We start from the raw sequence: 18,036 nt of genomic DNA on the forward strand, positions 1-18,036 counted from the left end.
CGTGTCCAGATTTTGGAGAGCTTTTTGTACGCAAATGGGAATTCAGCTTTCCTTCTCCTCGGCCTACCACCCGCAATCCAATGGTGCAGCGGAACGAGCTAACCAAACACTGGAACAGTTTCTGCGTTGCTACATTTCTGACCACCAGAACAACTGGTCTGATCTGCTACCCTGGGCGGAGTTTGCCCACAATAGTGCGATTAATGCCTCCTCCCGGCTATCCCCATTCCTGGCAAACTATGGGTTTCAACCGTCCATGTTACCTGATACGTTCTTGCCACAGGGGATACCGGCATTGGAGGAACATCTCAGGGAACTCCGTTCCACTTGGGTGCAGGTTCAGAATTCTTTGCAACGCGCAATGCAGAACTACAAACTCCAGGCCGACCGCAGACGCCTTCCTGCACCTACCTATCAGGTCGGAGAGAGGGTCTGGCTGTCTTCCTGCACCTTCCTGCACCTACCGGCCGACCGCAGACGCCTTCCTGCACCTACCTATCAGGTCGGAGAGAGGGTCTGGCTGTCTTCCCGCAACCCGTGTTCCCTCACAAAAACTGGCACCCCGATACGTTGGGCCATTTCGTATTCTTCGAAGGGTCAACCCTGTAGCTTACGCACTTGACCTTCCTGCTAACATGCGCATCTCAAATGTTTTCCATGTTTCCCTCTTGAAACCGTTGGTTTGCAATCGCTACACCACCTCAGTGCCACGTCCACGTCCTGTTCTGATTGACAATCATGAGGAATATGAAATACGCAGCATCATTGACTCACGGGTCTTCAGAGGACAGATCCAATACATGGTGCACTGGAAAGGATACGGTCCAGAGGAACGCTCCTGGGTTCCAGCCTCTGATGTCCATGCACCATCCCTCCTTCGTTCCTATCACGCCCGCTTCCCCATGAAGCCCGGACCCACCAACAGAGATGGGGGGAGTCGTTGAGGGGGAGGTACTGTCAGAGTTTCTTTGCTGTTTTAAACAGCAACCCTTTTCTGTTTCAGTGATTGAGTTTCAGCTGCAATCACTATGAGCTCCTTCTGCTCGTTGCCACGGTTACTCACCTGTGAGTAGTAATCAACCCTGCTGCTAATCAGTTCTGCCTATTTAAGCAGCTAAGCCCAGAACCTCCTTGCCCTTGCATGGTTTCCTGTTCCCCAGAAGTCTCCTTGTTCCTGTGTTTCCTGTTTGCTCCTGGTTCCTGACTCCGGCGTTGTTCCTGACTCCGCTGCTCTCCGTGCTCCTGATCCTGGCTTGTCTGACTACCCGCTCTGGTGACTGACCCCTGCTTGATTCCTGGACTTTGCTTTTGTTTATTATTTGTTATTTATTAATAAAGGTGTGTTTGCATCTACTTCTGTCTCTGTCTGGTTCCTGGTCCCTGACAAGTACTGACTCTCTTTGTCTCATGTGCTCTCCAGCTGGCTGGGATCAGTTCGGTGCTCTTCCCGCTGGTTCGTGGGGAGGTTCGTGCTGTGGTAGAGGTTCGTGGCTCGGCAGAGGTCTGGTGAATACGTCTGTGCTTCTGCGTTGGTGCTGTAGCGTGCTTCAGGTGTTTTGCGGCCCTTTCGTTGCTGGTTGGTTGGTGTGTTGTGAAGGTCCTGTGTGGGTGCTGTGGTGGGTGAGCTTTCTGACGGGTTTGTCGCTTTACGGGAGCGCTGCATCAGGGTGTCGTTGCTCCGTATTCGGGTGGAGGCGGACTCTGCTCCCTGCAGGGAGGTTGTGGGTCGGCTCTTGGTGTGCTGTGGAGCTGTGAGTGATGCGGGGCAGCTCCGGTGGAGGAGGAAGGCCTAGTTGGTCTAGGAGGTCCGGGATTTCTTCCGGTCTCACTATGGTATGGAATCTGCTATTGTTACGGACGATGATTTTAAAGGGGTGACCCCATGCGTAGCAGAGGCCATGTTGGTTAAGATGTTGGGTAGGAGGCCACATATCCCGCCTTCTCTTGAGGGTGGCTGGCGCCAGGTCTTGGTATAATTGTACCGGCGCGCCTTCTACCTCTATGGGGGTCTCCCTGGCGGTTCGCATGATCCGTTCTTTTACATGGTAAAAGTGCATACGCACTATGACATCTCGTGGGGTGGCAGAATTCATGCTGAGGGCCGTCAGTGCCCGGTGTGCTCGGTCCATATGGAGGTCTGCTGTCGTGGCCTCGGGCAGGAGGTGTATGAACACGTTTTTTAGGGTTTCCGTGAGGAGCTCGGCGGTTACTGATTCCGGGATTCCTCTCACCCGGATATTATTGCAGCATGTTCTGTTGTTGAGGTCTTTGTTTGTATCTTCCAGGATGCGCATCTGCTCTCTGAGGTCATGCAGTACCCCGTCGTGTGTGTGCACTTTGTCTTGCACCTGCGCCATATTGGTCTCTGTGGCTTGGGCGCGGGCTGAGAGGTCCGCCATGCTTTCCAGTATGGGGTTGAGCCTTTTGTCCAGCTCCTCCGCTACCGACTTGCGAAAGTCCGCCAGAAATCCCCGCATGTTTCTGCGGGTGAGAGGGGCCTCCGTTCTCTCTGAAGGAGTTTGGCTGCTCATTTCTGATTTGGATTCCGACTGTGAGTGCTCCGATGCTGGCGTCTGGGCCTTCTCTTTCGTCCGTCGGAAGATTGGTGCCACAGAGGATTGTCGTTTTTTTTCCCCCCGCCCATGGAGGCGGTGAGTGCGGGTATACAGGAGAGGGTTTTTAGGGGGTTGAGGGGGCTCAAGTGCTAAAGATTGCTTTAGATTCGGGCTAGGCCTCGGCAGAGCTCAGGAGTTAGGCTGCCATTCACTTGCGCGGTCAGGCTCCGCCCTTAACAAATAGTTTTTTAGAAAAAGAGAAGAGGAACATTCATTTTTTTAGATGAATATAAAGGTTTTTATTATTGTAATAATTGTATAGGGTGCAAATTAAGACATAGTCCGAATAGAAATGTTAAAGTCTTTTCATCTAGAAAATTTCCAAATGAAGAGTATAAAATTCAAACCCTAATTACGTGTAAAACAATGGACGTTATATATTTATTAACCTGTCCATGTTGCTAGCAATATGTCGGTAAGACAACTAGGAAATTAAGATACGCATAGGTGAACATATTAATAATATTAAAAATAAATTTATGAATCATAGCGTATCGAAACATTTTGCCGAAAAACATGGAGGAAACCCAGAAGGCTTAGAATTTTTAGGAATAGAAACAATTAAAGTCCATTGGAGAGGAGGTTGTAAGGAGAAAATTTTAAGTAAATCAGAAATGAGGTGGACGTTTAACCTCAATACCTTAACCCCTGATGGTCTAAATGTGGACTTTGAGATAACTTCCTTCCTATGATACATTTACACTTATTTTATCTTTTATATGAATTAGCTTTTTAAATAGGTATGCAAATTAATACCAATTTTATGAATTTATTATAATTTATTATTTATCTATTTAACCTGTATTCTCCTTTTTTCCTCCTTCTCCCCCCTTTTACATTGATTTTATTTGATCCTTATTAATCTAAATTTTTGGATTATATATATATTTTAATACATATATTTCTATTGAACAATGAGTGATATTATATGAATTTTATATGTTGTTTATTTTAATTCTCCTTGAGTCTGAGAAGTTATCCGGACATTTGTTTACATTCTTCGGCGCACATGCGCATTGATAATGAACATCATCCGGTAAAACCGGAAAGACGTCATCTAATAGAGACATGTGATCTCCGCTGACCCGGAAATGACTCAGAAACTGCAACAATACTTCACAAGCTTGGTCCACCATGATGGGTTTTATCCCCAATAGAGAGGCATGGGACAATACCATCAGGGCACTAGCCCTTCTCCATCACTCACAGCTGGTGTCAGAGAGCCTTCTATGGCAAACCATTGATGCAGAGAAGGTGTTCAACAGAGTCAGATGGGATTTTCTATTTGCTCGCTTGCAAATCCTGAGCATGAGTCCTTACCTGTTGGGATAGATTAAGTCCACTTATACCATACTGCTAGAATTTGTACCAATGGGATGCCCACAGAGTCTTTTCTGATTCTTAATGGTACCCGACAGGGATGTTGATTGTTGCCCTTGCTCTTTGTCCTTGTCCCCGAACCAGCCTCAACACAGAATGAGTCAAGAGGCTGCTAGTGGGTAAAACCAAGCTCTTAGTCGTGGCATGTACAGATGATCCACTACTCTTTGTAACTGACCCAGATTCCTCACTGCCACATATAATGTTGAAATTTGAAGCATATGGCTCCATTTTAAACTTTAGAATACATTTTTCAAAATCTACAGTACTTAATGTTTCCATTCCTAAGCCCCAGCCGAGGAAACTTCAACGAAGGCAGTCCTTACAATAATCGGAGTCTTCACTGAAATATTTGGGAGTATGGATAACCATGGAACTTGCGCAATTGTACCAGGTGAATTTTCATCCACCGTTGGCTTGGATGCGGGGAAATCTGGAGGATTAGTCCAAGCCACACTTTTTTTGGCTGAGCAGGATTGGGGTTGTCAAAATGAAGACTATACCGATCAAAATTTTGGTTTAGTTCAAACTGGAATTTTCAAGGAAGCCCTACAATAAATTAAAAAGGGGCCGTAGTGTTCATTTAACAAAAAACAACTCAAACTGTAAATTAGTGATTCAGAATTGATGCCAAATGTAAGCGGTAAAACAAATTCTGAATGAACAAAATCGTACCAACCATTGCACTTTTTGTTTAATCAAAATTCGGATAAATACCAAACTGAATTTCCACATCTGGTAGGTAACTGCTTGAGATCTGATGAATATTAAGTGTATTTTCAAGTATGTGGCCTCCACTAATATTACATTTTTGGCTTCCACCCAGGAGTTAGGAACCACTTTAAAAAGTAAAACTGTCAGAGGCACACCAAATTCCAATTTTACTGCTAGATGGTACGTATATAATGTTCAAATGTTCATAAAGACAACACAATTTAAGATAGATTTGCATAGGACATTAAGGGTTTGTAAGAATAGGCCATTTAATGGATTCTATTTCTATAGTTATTGCATATAACCTTAAAGATAACTAACTGTAGACTATAAAACATGTCTAGATAAAACTTTCCCTCATTCACCAAGGCCTGACCTGAGCTTTTTGTCTGGCACAGAGGCAACATTGTCTCTAGTGTATGATTGCAGAGTGTCTTCCACAGTTTTGTCAAGGAGGTTTGTCATCTGGGAGCTCATAGTCTCGACTATCTCTTCATTTACAACCTGAAAGAGATTACAATGAACATTCTCTGGTTAAATCCTGCCCATATTCTGTTTACACATAATTTGGAAACCACTGCCATGATTACACTTTGTTACAGAGATGTGTCAGAATATGCAGTGTGGAAATTAATTATGTTGTGTTTTCAAAAAAATGATTTAGCCTCGTACCTCATTATGTTTCTTCCATTCTACCAGACATTTAACATGACCATGTGCAGCACCCGAGGGTAAAGAAATGCCCTGATGTGAGACTCTTTCCATTGACCAGTTAATATGCAATACCTGTATATGTAACATAGTTAATATGTAATAAATCTAACATGGACACCAAAGCGAGCCCAATCGGGCAATGAACTTACAATGACACCAAGGAGCGCAACACACAGAACGCCATGAAAACGTACCATATCCTTTTTATTTGCTGACAATGCCTCCTTGGCACACACTATTGATGTCTCATTAATGCCATTAATCATTTTTTATAATTTGATTTCCCTTTTGGAGGAACAAGATGTTCCAGATCCTAATGAGGATCTATTAAATATTCTAGAGGCGAATATCCCATCTGGACTTAAACCACCTTCTGTTTTTTACCCCCAGGCGGACAAAGGTCCATACATTCAACTATTTTATGAGTTGGTCCTAAAGGAGTTGAAGGTTCTCTGCAATACTTTCAAAAAGAAAAAAGCGAACGTCTGTAATAACTTGGAGAAATCGGAATTAACAGCTATGTCCACCTTGAAAAATAACCATAATCTAATTATTAAAGGAGCGGACAAGGGAGGGGGTATTGTCCTGTTAGATAAAGTGGATTATCTAAAGGAAGCTGACCGTATTCTAGGTAACACAGACTACTATGAGGTTCTGACATGTGATCCCACTTCACATTTTAGGAGGGATTTGAGAGAGCTCATAGAACAAGCATATTTGAACGGGGCTATTGACAAAAAAGAGAGACGTTTTTTCATCTCGGCCAAAGGGGAGATCCCCATTTTCTACTATCTCCCCAAGGTGCACAAATCCCTCACGAATCCACCGGGGCGCCTCATTATATCGGGCCTGGGCTCACTGATATCACCCATTTCAAAATGGGTAGATTTACATCTGCAGAGATACGTTCCACATTTGCCTTCATTCTTGAAGGACACAGGACATGTGTTGTCCATTGTCAAGGAAGTAGAATGGCGAGAACACTACTGCTGGCTAACAATTGATGTGGCAGCACTCTATTCCAATATTGACCACACTTTGGGTCTAAAAGCCATTTCATCATATTTAAGATCAGACCCTCTCCTTCCAGTTCAACAGTCCGAATATATCATCAGATTCACCGAATTTATGTTAACACACAATTATTTTGAGTTTGACGGCAAGTTTTTTCTCCAAACTAAGGGTACTGCGATGGGGGCGAGTTTTGCTCCATCCTATGCCAACTTGTTCATGGGTCACTGGGAACAGCTGATGATACTCAATGAACCATATTGGATGGAGCGACTCGCTCTCTATCGTAGGTTTATCGATGATATCCTTATTATCTGGAGGGGTGATTGGAATGAGGTGGAAAATGTTATGTCCTATATCAATGGTAACCGTTGGGGCCTTTCTTTTACATATAAGAAACATAAGTCCACTATTGATTTCTTGGACCTATCTCTTACGGGTTCTGAAGGGCGTATTACCACCAAAACATATCTAAAGAGTGTAGATGTGAATGGTTACCTACATGCCAACAGTGGCCATCACCCTACTTGGATCCAGAACATTCCCCTAGGGCAGTTCACCAGAATCAAGCGAAATTGTACATTTGCGGCTGATTATGAGAGAGAGTCCCTGAAGCTGTGTCAGCGCTTTATAGAAAAATCTTATCCACCCAATAAGATGTTGAAGGCCTATATGAAAGTGCTTAGTTCTAACCATACACTTGAGCCTAGGTCTCAAGTTTTGAGCCACTCAAATTTGACCCTGACAGCATCATCGACCCCTGAACATATATTCCACACAAATGAGCATTATATGATCCTTGAATTATTGGGAAAATCCCATGTCTCCACATTGAAAAGAGCTAAGTACAATATCAGTACCAAAGAGGTGGGAAAAGGTTCTACACCTATATTCTCTACCACGTTTAACAAAGGTTTTGACGATATCATTAATATATTTTATATGTATTGGCCTATTCTAATTAAGGACCCTTGGCTATCGTTTTGTATCTCTGAAATCCCAAAGGTTACATTCAAAAAGGCCCCAAGTCTAAAGAATATTTTGGCCCCTCCAAATTACATAATTCTAGTGAGAAAAATAAAGGGGTACATAAAGATGGGTCACACCATATCAGTGAAATAAACAAAGCGGTGTATAAAGAAGGTGTTCCCAATAAATGTTGTGGTCGTAATATATGTCTTACATGCAAGTTTATTTGCTATCAGAGCTCCACGTTTAGCCCCTTTAAGAATTCTGATGTAATTTTTTCAGTTCAATCTGAAATCACTTGTAACACTTCATTTGTGGTGTATCTATTAACTTGCCCGTGTGGGCGTCAATATGTGGGCCAAACCACAAGACCCCTAAAATGTAGATTTCGTGAGCATAGAACAGCTATCATTCGTAATGATACTAGGTCTTCAGTAGCCCGCCATTTCTCTATTTTCCACGAGAATAATCCATCTGGTATTGTCAGGGTACCTGAAGTCTCTACCTCTGAGAGAGGCAGAGACTTAGAAGTTTATCCGTGCAGAAGGGCTGTTTCCTCCGTTCCTCGCTGTCCTTCCGGTCATTTACACGCCGGCCGCGAGGGATCCACTTCCTTTTGTAACACGACGCCCAGCACTCGACGTCATGACGCCAACCCGGACCGACCTGTCACTCAATTGTCTGGAGACTAATCAGGACTCGTCGGAGGCGTGTCTACTCTCCTGAGCCAGGGTATTTAACAGTGCTTCTTCCATTTGCTCATTGCCCTGTCGTGGTTTTAGCCTGTCTAGTCACCCAGCGCTCTTGTATTCCAGTTATCCTTTTGGTTCCGACCCGGCTTGTTTGTATTACTCTGCTTATCTCTGTTACCCTTTGACTCGGCTTGTTCCTCGCTTACCTGTCTTCTCGTTCCCTCGACCTCGGCTTGTCTTTGACCATTCTCTCTATCTCCGTACGTTAGTCCGGCCATTCTAAGGTCCGGTATACGTACCTTTCTACTGTCTGTACTCTGCGTGTTGGATCCCTGTCCCGATCCTGACATTACGACAGGGCCAATTGATCCTGCAAGTACAAACAGTCAGCTTGGTCCTTCCGATCCTAGGTTTGAAGCCATGGAACACAGAATGGATCAGATGGCCCTAGCACTACAGGCGTTATTATCTCGAGCCAATAACCCACCAGAGGAGACGCGTACTACTTCTATTTCCTCTGTGAGTTCAGGCCTAGAGGTAGCCACTGTAGGTGCCTCTTCCCGTATTACCCCACCAGTACGTTATGGTGGTTCACCTGAGAAGTGTCGTGGTTTTTTAAACCAGATCAGTATCCACTTTGAATTACAACCTCGCTCCTATCCTACAGATAGGGCGAAAGTTGGATTTATTATCACCTTACTCGTTGAGAGAGCTCTGAGATGGCCAACCCATTATGGAAGAATGATAACCCGTTAGTATATAATTATAATGCCTTTGTAGCTGCCTTTAGAAGAACTTTTGACCCTCCTGGTAGAAAGGTCAATGCAGCTAGATTACTTTTGCGCCTGAGACAAGAGAACCGAACACTTGTGGATTATGCACTAGAGTTCAGGTCTTTGGCGGCAGAAGTTAAGTGGAATGAGCAGGGTTATATAGATGTATTTTTGAACGGGCTATCAGATGTAATCCTTGACGAGGTTGCTACTAGAGAGCTTCCTGAAAATTTGGAGTATTTAATTTCGTTCATTTCTCGTATTGATGAGCGTTTAAGAGAGAGACAGAACACTCGAGAGAGGAACTTTAGACCTTCCTTTAAATTAGCTCCCGCATTTCAAAGCCCTGATTCCACTACCTCACTGTTTCCTGAACCTATGCAGATAGGCAATACTCGCCTCTCAGAAGAGGAGAGACAGTACAGGAGAAGGGAGGGATTGTGTATGTATTGTGGAGTCAGAGGTCACTTACGCCTGAATTGCCCTAATCGCTCGGGAAACGCCCGCACCTAAGTTTCTCTAGAGGACAGGCCTTGGGTGTTTCTATTTTGTCCTCTACTCATAACTATAAAGATCACAGGCTTCTGCTACCAGTTTCTTTAACTTGGGAGAAGGGAGTACTAAAGACCATGGCTTTGATAGATTCCGGAGCTGCTGAGAATTTTATCGACCAGGCCTTTGCTACTAAACACACTATCCCATCCCAGTTAAGGGATACACCCTTGGCCGTTGAGGCCATAGATGGTAGACCTTTACTTGAGCCTGTTATCTTTCGTGAAACCATACCCGTTAACTTAACTGTTGGTATCTGACACGAGGAAAACTTATCGCTTATGCTTATTTCGTCCCCTTCTGTTCCCATAGTCCTGGGTTACCCATGGTTGAAGAGACATAACCCTATTATTGATTGGGAGTTAGGGGAGATACTCTCATGGGGCCAGGGTTTCCAGGAGAGGTGTTTACGGAGGGTTTCTCCATTGGGTGTAATTAACATACCAGGTAGTTCTACCCAGTCTACAGATTTACAGATACCGCCTCTGTACCTGGATTTAAAAGCAGTATTCGACAAAAGGAATGCTGATACTCTACCTCCACACAGGACTTTTTATTGTAAAATTAATCTACTACCTGGTACCATGTCTCCGAGGGGCAATGTATATCCTCTATCCACCAAAGAGAATTCAGTTCTAGAGGAATATATTCGGGAGAATCTAGACAAAGGATTCATTAGGAGATCTTCTTCTCCTGCCGGGGCTGGTTTTTTTTTTGTTAAAAAGAAGGATGGTTCCCTAAGACCTTGCATTGATTACCGAGGTTTGAATAAAATAACCATCAGAAATGCCTATCCGATCCCCTTGATTACCGAGCTGTTTGATCGCCTAAAGGGCTCTAAAATTTTCACCAAGTTGGATCTCAGAGGGGCATATAACTTGGTGAGAATCCAGCAAGGACACGAGTGGATGACAGCGTTCAATACCCGTTATGGGCATTATGAATACACGGTCATGCCTTTTGGTCTTTGTAACGCACCGGCAGTATTTCAGGATTTGATTAATGAAGTTCTCAGGGAATTTCAACATGATTGTGTTATTGTGTACCTGGACGACATACTTATACACTCTAGAGAGATTGAGACCCACCACAGACAAGTCAGAAAGGTATTACACAAACTTCTTCAACATGGGTTATACTGCAAATTGGAGAAATGTAGTTTTGACCAGTCTCAGATAGACTTTCTTGGTTACGTGATTTCTGGGGAAGGCTTTAAGATGGATCCCGACAAACTCCAGTCTATTTTAGATTGGCCATTGCCTAAGGGACTCAAGGCTATTCAGAGGTTTATTGGTTTCTCCAATTATTATAGGCGCTTCATTAAGGGATACTCTTCTATTATTGCGCCTATTACCAATATGACCAGACAGGGGGCTGACACTAAGACTTGGTCTACTGAAGCTCTCGTTGCTTTCAAGACTCTCAAGGAACTTTTTGCCTCTGCTCCAATTTTAGTCCACCCTGATACGACTCTGCCGTTCCTACTCGAGGTCGATGCCTCTGAGACAGGCGTAGGTGCTATTCTGTCACAAAGGTTAGGGGTGGACAAACCACTACACCCTTGTGGTTTTTTTTCCAAGAAACTGTCTGGCCCTGAGAGCAGATATGACATCGGTGACAGGGAATTATTAGCGGTCATTATGGCTTTAAAGGAGTGGAGACATTTATTGGAGGGGACCTTACATCCTGTTACCATTTTAACGGATCACAAGAACTTGTCCTATATTGGGGAGGCTAAGCGACTGTCCGCCAGACAAGCTCGTTGGTCCTTATTCCTGACCCACTTCAATTATGTGCTTACTTATAGACCTGGTTCTAAGAACTCTAAAGCCGATGCTTTGTCTCGCCAATATGAACCTTCTACTATATCCGAACCTGTTCTTTCCTCTATAGTTCCGAAATGCAATATTATCGCTAACACGAATCTCAGGATTCACTCTCCGTTACTTGCCGAGATCTTAAAGCTGCAACATCTAGCCCCTAAACAGACTCCCGGGGGTCGACATTTCGTTCCTCCTGCTCTTCAACTGGAACTGTTACAATGTTTCCACAACAGCAAGGTGGCTGGACATCCTGGCATTCGCAAGACGTGCGCTTTGATCTCTAAAGACTTCTGGTGGCCTGCTTTACGTAGGGATATCAAAGATTTCATCGGTGCGTGTGAGGTCTGTACTAAGACCAAGCAAACTCATACGCTTCCATGTGGATTTCTGCATCCCTTAGAGGTTCCAGAAAAGCCGTGGTCCTGTTTGGCTATGGACTTTATTGTCGATTTACCTATATCTAAAAAACAGACTGTTATCCTCACCGTGGTTGACAGATTCACCAAGATGGCTCACTTCGTTCCTCTGCCTAAACTTCCGTCTTCTCCCGAGTTGGCAGAGATATTCGCAAGGGAGATTTTTCGTTTACATGGGATACCCTCCCAAATTGTATCTGACAGAGGTTCCCAATTTGTTTCTCGTTTTTGGAGATCCTTCTGCTCTCAACTGGGTATCAAATTGAATTTCTCTTCCGCCTATCATCCTCAGTCTAACGGAGCTGCTGAACGCACCAACCAAAAGATTGAACAATATTTACGTTGTTTTGTTTCCGAACACCAGGACGATTGGGTCGGTTTGATTCCTTGGTCGGCTCCGGTTTTTGTTCCAGGCGATAGAGTATGGTTGAGTACTAGAAACATTCGTTTAAAAGTGCCTTCCATGAAGTTCGCTCCTCGTTATATTGGACCTTACAGGGTTCTGACTCGAATTAACCCAGTTGCGTATCGTCTAGCTCTCCCATCTGCCTTACGCATCCCTAACTCCTTTCATGTTTCATTGCTGAAACCGCTAGTCTGCAACAGATTTTCCTCCACGGTATCCTCTCCTCGCTCTGTTCAGGTGGAGGGTCAGGAGGAGTATGAGGTCAACTCTATCATCGATTCTCGAATCTCCCGGGGGAGAGTACAATATCTGGTCGACTGGAAAGGATATGGTCCTGAGGAGAGGAGTTGGGTACCTCAAGAGGATGTTCATGCTCCTCGCCTCCACAGGGCGTTTCACTCCCGCTTCCCATCTCGTCCCGGTTCCTTCCGCCCGGTGGGCGTATCTGAGAGGGGGGGGTACTGTCAGGGTACCTGAAGTCTCTACCTCTGAGAGAGGCAGAGACTTAGAAGTTTATCCGTCCAGAAGGGCTGTTTCCTCCGTTCCTCGCGGTCCTTCCGGTCATTTACACGCCGGCCGCGAGGGATCCACTTCCTTTTGTAACACGACGCCCAGCACTCGACGTCATGACGCCAACCCGGACCGACCTGTCACTCAATTGTCTGGAGACTAATCAGGACTCGTCGGAGGCGTGTCTACTCTCCTGAGCCAGGGTATTTAACAGTGCTTCTTCCATTTGCTCATTGCCCTGTCGTGGTTCTAGCCTGTCTAGTCACCCAGCGCTCTTGTATTCCAGTTATCCTTTTGGTTCCGACCCGGCTTGTTTGTATTACTCTGCTTATCTCTGTTACCCTTTGACTCGGCTTGTTCCTCGCTTACCTGTCTTCTCGTTCCCTCGACCTCGGCTTGTCTTTGACCATTCTCTCTATCTCCGTACGTTAGTCCGGCCATTCTAAGGTCCGGTATACGTACCTTTCTACTGTCTGTACTCTGCGTGTTGGATCCCTGTCCCGATCCTGACAGGTATACAGCTGATGGGGATAACCCATATTCCCCCCTACCAAGATGACGCCAAAAGGAAAAGAGAATTGGTGAAATCCGAGTCAGTTTGGATTTTTAGGCTTGATACCATGACACCTAATGGTTTGAACGAAGAGTTAGAGCTCTTCTGATATATCCATGTTCACCCTTCTTTTTTGCCTTTTGGGTGATAAGTACCCTAGTCTATTCTGGGCTCTCTTCACATTTATGTTTGGTGGGGATATCTGTTCTCTCCTTTATTTTATCAATATATATATTGTTTTTTGGTCACTGGTAGTGACATTCCAGAAGTACCCATGCTCTTTTTACTCCCTTGCTCCAATGAGTGACAAGTACCCTAGTCCACTCTGAGTTTCTCTTTCATTCATGTCTAGTGGGGAAATTATTATCTCATATAATCTCTCATGTCAATATGTTTAATAATTTCTTAGTGACCTCCCAAGTTTTATTAAGGGTCTCCAATTACATTTTGGAAGAATGAGGTCTGTCCCTTTAAATGGTGTTGTGATCGACCATTTATGCATTTATATATAATTTTGTATTTTTTGCTTATTATTTTGTTTAGTTAATTACATTTTAGTGCCTAACTGTTATATATCATTAATTTGTTTTTGAGGAAAGTGTATTTTTACCTTTCACTCACAGATGTGTATTATATTATTATTTTTTTGCGATTTTGTTAAGTATATTTGATTGATTTACCTAATTGAGGGTGTTTTTACATGTTTAATTGATTCATTACCTTGGAGGTATTTAAATCAGGTTTTTCTGCAGCTATCCAGTCTTGAGAAAGTCCCGTGGGCGGGATGAAACGCGTAGACGTGTCTGCACTTTGCTACTGGACACACTTGGTATCCTTCGACTGCCTTTGAGTGTCGTTTTCAATTTTTTTATTTTTATTTGTATTTGTGTCTTTGACTTTTTTGGTGAGTGAGAGTCTTAGTGCTTACACACTCCTGACCCCTGGAAGTAGAGGACTTACAGATACCTTTAGCTGTTTCATCCAACTGTACCGCGGTCTTTTGAGAAGATTCCGACCGCGGTATATGTTTCCAGCTCATGTGTGATCTACCAGCAGCATCTGTGGGTGGTCTGCCTTAATTACACCGCGGTCTTTTTTGAAGATCTCGACCGCGGTGCATATCATCGGTTTCTGACGGATCCCCTTTGGAGTGGGTCGGAGGCTTGTCACACAGAACTCCCACCCTCCTCTATATATTTTATTTATCATTTTTTATTTGGTTCTCTCTTCAAGTATCGATCTCCATCTACATATACCTCGGTGGGGGGCCCACACCGAGGCAGGTACTATTATTATTGTTTTTTATAAATTTTTTCGTGTTTCACATATATCTTTTGTGATTTCTCTTTTCACTTATACTGTGTTACCTTTTAGGCAGCTGTTTTGATACTCTTCTTTATACTATGTATTTGTAATATATAGTTTATCGGTACACCCTTACAATAGTGGGTTCCTATAGATATACCTATAATATAAAGTTCATTGGTACATTATCTATATTAGTGGGTTCATGTATTCACTGTGATTTTTATTTCTATTTTTATTTATTTAGTGTTTGTTTTGATTTATCTTAACTATATTTATCGTATATGAGTTTTACCTCAATAAATACAGCTTATATATTTTCTAAATATTTATTTCTGAGCGCACATACTCTTTTATTTTTTGAGCTATCACTCAATTTTAGTCGCTTGTGAACGTATGTAGCTGCCAGTTTTTATTATTTGTTATTCATTACACCTTGTATTTACTTTTCATTAATGCCATGTCACACGTTCTAAATTGCTTAATGTATATATTCACATCGATGCTGCCGGAATTCCGTGTGGACGTGATCTGTGCCCCCAAGGGCCTGGGTCTCGGCCACACGGGAACCGGGAACTGATCTTTATCACTATACTTATGGATACCTGCAACCAAGATAACATAAGCTAACAGTAACAATGATGTAAATTGTTAAATATGATTTATGCCATAGATTACAGGTCTTAGGTCCTGACAGTCCAGGACCACTTAACCCCCCAAGAGGTGTCATAGGGAGCACACAGGATCCGCTTGATCCTTTGTGTGCTAGACACCATCTGCTCAAGGCATGTGCCATACATGCTTTATGTACATAGTTCCCCAAGTTTAAACATACCCTCCGTTTTCCCCCTTCCCACCTCCTCAACCAGGTACAGGTACACAATACACACACCCAGACACGCTTATCTACAAATGGCTGACTTAAGACTTAAGTCCCTAAATGTTAGGGGACTTAACACACCCGAAAAACGTACAGTGTTAGTGCAGGAGATAAAACGACAACAAGCAAATCCAGAGGGGTGGCCATTCTGATCCCGCAGACCCTTTACACACAGTGAATCCAAGTCAGACCCCACAGGGAGATTCTTGTTTGTTAAAGGTAAGCTGAATAACACGCTGGTCACACTAGCAACAATTTATGCACCCAACACCAAACAGGTATCCTTCATAAATTTATGTCTAAGGAAACTGGAGAAATTCGCAGAGGGAGTGGTGGTACTGTGGGGGGACTGGAACATAGTCGTAGACCTCTCCACAGACAGTTCCACAACCAGGGCCGGACTGGGTATGAAAACCAGCCCTGGAAAAAATTACATACCAGCCCCATAGCATTGCGGAGTCATCAGAATTCAGCTTAACAGCCCATTAAAATGCGGACGGCATATAACGCCGTAACAGCGTTAAAGGGACTCTATAGTCACCCAGACCACTTCAGCTCAAAGAAGTGGCCTGGGTGCAATGTCCCTCAGGTTTTAACCCTTCACATGTAAACATAGCAGTTTCAGAGAAACTGCTATGTTTACATTTGCGGTTAATCCAGCCTCTAGTGGCTGTCTTCCGGAGAGACACTAGAGGCGCATCTGCGACGCTGGAGGCACATTTCGCCTCCATCGCGCAGAGCGTCCATAGGAAAGCATTAAGAAATGCATTCCTATGGACACTTTGAATGCGTGCGCAGCCATGCGCATTCAGCTCCAGTGACGTCGGACGGGGAGCTGACGTCAGACAGGGAGGAGAGGTCACCAGCGCCGAGGAAGCCTGGCGCTGGATTAAGATAAGTAACTGAAGGGATTTTAACCCCTTCAGCACCACGGGAGGGGGACCCTGAGGGTGTGGGCACCCTCAGGGCACTAAAGTGTCAGGAAAACCGCTTTGTTTTCCTGACACTATAGTGATCCTTTAAGAGTTTAAGGGGTTATTTTGGCCTGGGGAAGCCAAATGGTTATACACCTATGCTCTAAACCAGGAGTAGACACCCTTTGCCACTCCAGATGTTGTGGACTACACCTCCCATGATGCTTTGCAAGCCTTAATGGAGATGTAGTAAAAAAACAAAGGGAGTGTCTACCCCTGCACTAAACGAAAAATATATAATACAGTTCCTGCCCCATAAATATAATATTTAATGCTATAATATTTAATGCTATAATATTTAATGCTCTCATCCAACCCCCTTCCCTCCACAGTTCCTAATAAATATATTACAAATATAATTCCCTCACCCCTGTAGCCCCCTCTATTTACATTTCCTTCTACACACACACACACATATATATATAATATTCATTGGGCCACAAATATAAATGTCACAAATATAATCATTGCCTCATCTCAAATTCCCTAGTCAGATCTTTCCCGTCCCCCCTATCTAATACACTGCTGACCCCCTTCCCCTAATATACTGCTGTCACCCCCTCCTCTAATATATTGCTGACCCCTCCTCCCCTAATACATTACTGACCCCCTCCCCCAATACATTACAGACCCCCCTCCCCTCCCCCATACATTACTGAGCCCCCCTCCCTTCCCCAATACATTAGTGACCCCCCCTCCCCTCCCCCAATACATTAATGACCACCCCCCAATACATTAATGACCCCCCCTCCCCAATACATTACTGCCCCCCTCCCCCAATACATTACAGAACCCCCTCCCCTCCCCCATACATTACTGAGCCCCCCTCCCTTCTTCAATACATTAATGACCCCCCTCCCTCCCCCAATACATTAATGACCACCACCCCTCCCCAATACATTAATGAACCACCACCCCTCCCCTCCCCAATACATTAATGACCACCCCCCTCCCCAATACATTAATGACCACCCACCTCCCCTCCCCTCCCCCATACATTAATGACCCCCTCCCCCATACATTACTGACCCCCTCCCCCATACATTACTGACCCCCCCTCCCCCATACATTACTGACCCCCTCCCCCATACATTACTGACCCCCCCTCCCCTCCCCAATACATTAATGACCCCCCCTCCCCAATACATTAATGACCACCCCCCTCCCCAATACATTAATGGACCCCCACCCTCCCCCATACATTAATGACCCCCCTCCCCTCCCCATACATTAATGACCCCCCCTCCCCTCCCCCATACATTAATGACCCCCCTCCCCCATACATTACTGACCACCCCCCTCCCCAATACATTACTGACCCCCCTCCCCCATACATTACTGACCACCCCCCTCCCCAATACATTACTGACCCCCCTCCCCTCCCCAATACATTAATGACCACCCCCCCTCCCCAATACATTAATGGACCCCCACCCTCCCCCATACATTAATGACCCCCCTCCCCTCCCCATACATTAATGACCCCCCTCCCCCATACATTAATGACCCCCCCTCCCCTCCCCATACATTACTGACCACCCCACCTCCCCAATACATTAATGACCCCCCTCCCCAATACATTAATGACCCCCCTCCCCTCCCCAATACATTAATGACCCCCCTCCCCTCCCCAATACATTAATGACCACCCCTCCCCTCCCCAATACATTAATGACCACCCCCCTCCCCAATACATTAATGACCCCCCCTCCCCAATACATTAATGACCACCCCCCCTCCCCAATACAT

At 44.6% G+C, this 18,036-nt stretch overlaps 1 protein-coding gene across 1 annotated transcript in view; it reads right to left on the reverse strand.

Moving 5' to 3' along the window:
• Nucleotides 1-18,036, reverse strand: part of LOC134570037 (sterol O-acyltransferase 2-like) — a 104,784-nt gene that overhangs the window by 63,075 nt on the left and 23,673 nt on the right. The window contains exon 2 of the mRNA XM_063428478.1: nt 5,086-5,213. Within this exon, the coding sequence (XP_063284548.1) occupies nt 5,086-5,186 (101 nt within the window). The 5' untranslated portion in view covers nt 5,187-5,213. The remainder of the gene's footprint in view (nt 1-5,085; nt 5,214-18,036) is intronic.

Source organism: Pelobates fuscus, chromosome 1 (assembly GCF_036172605.1).
Source record: "Pelobates fuscus isolate aPelFus1 chromosome 1, aPelFus1.pri, whole genome shotgun sequence".
In the NCBI taxonomy this organism is placed as follows: Eukaryota; Metazoa; Chordata; class Amphibia; order Anura; family Pelobatidae; genus Pelobates; species Pelobates fuscus.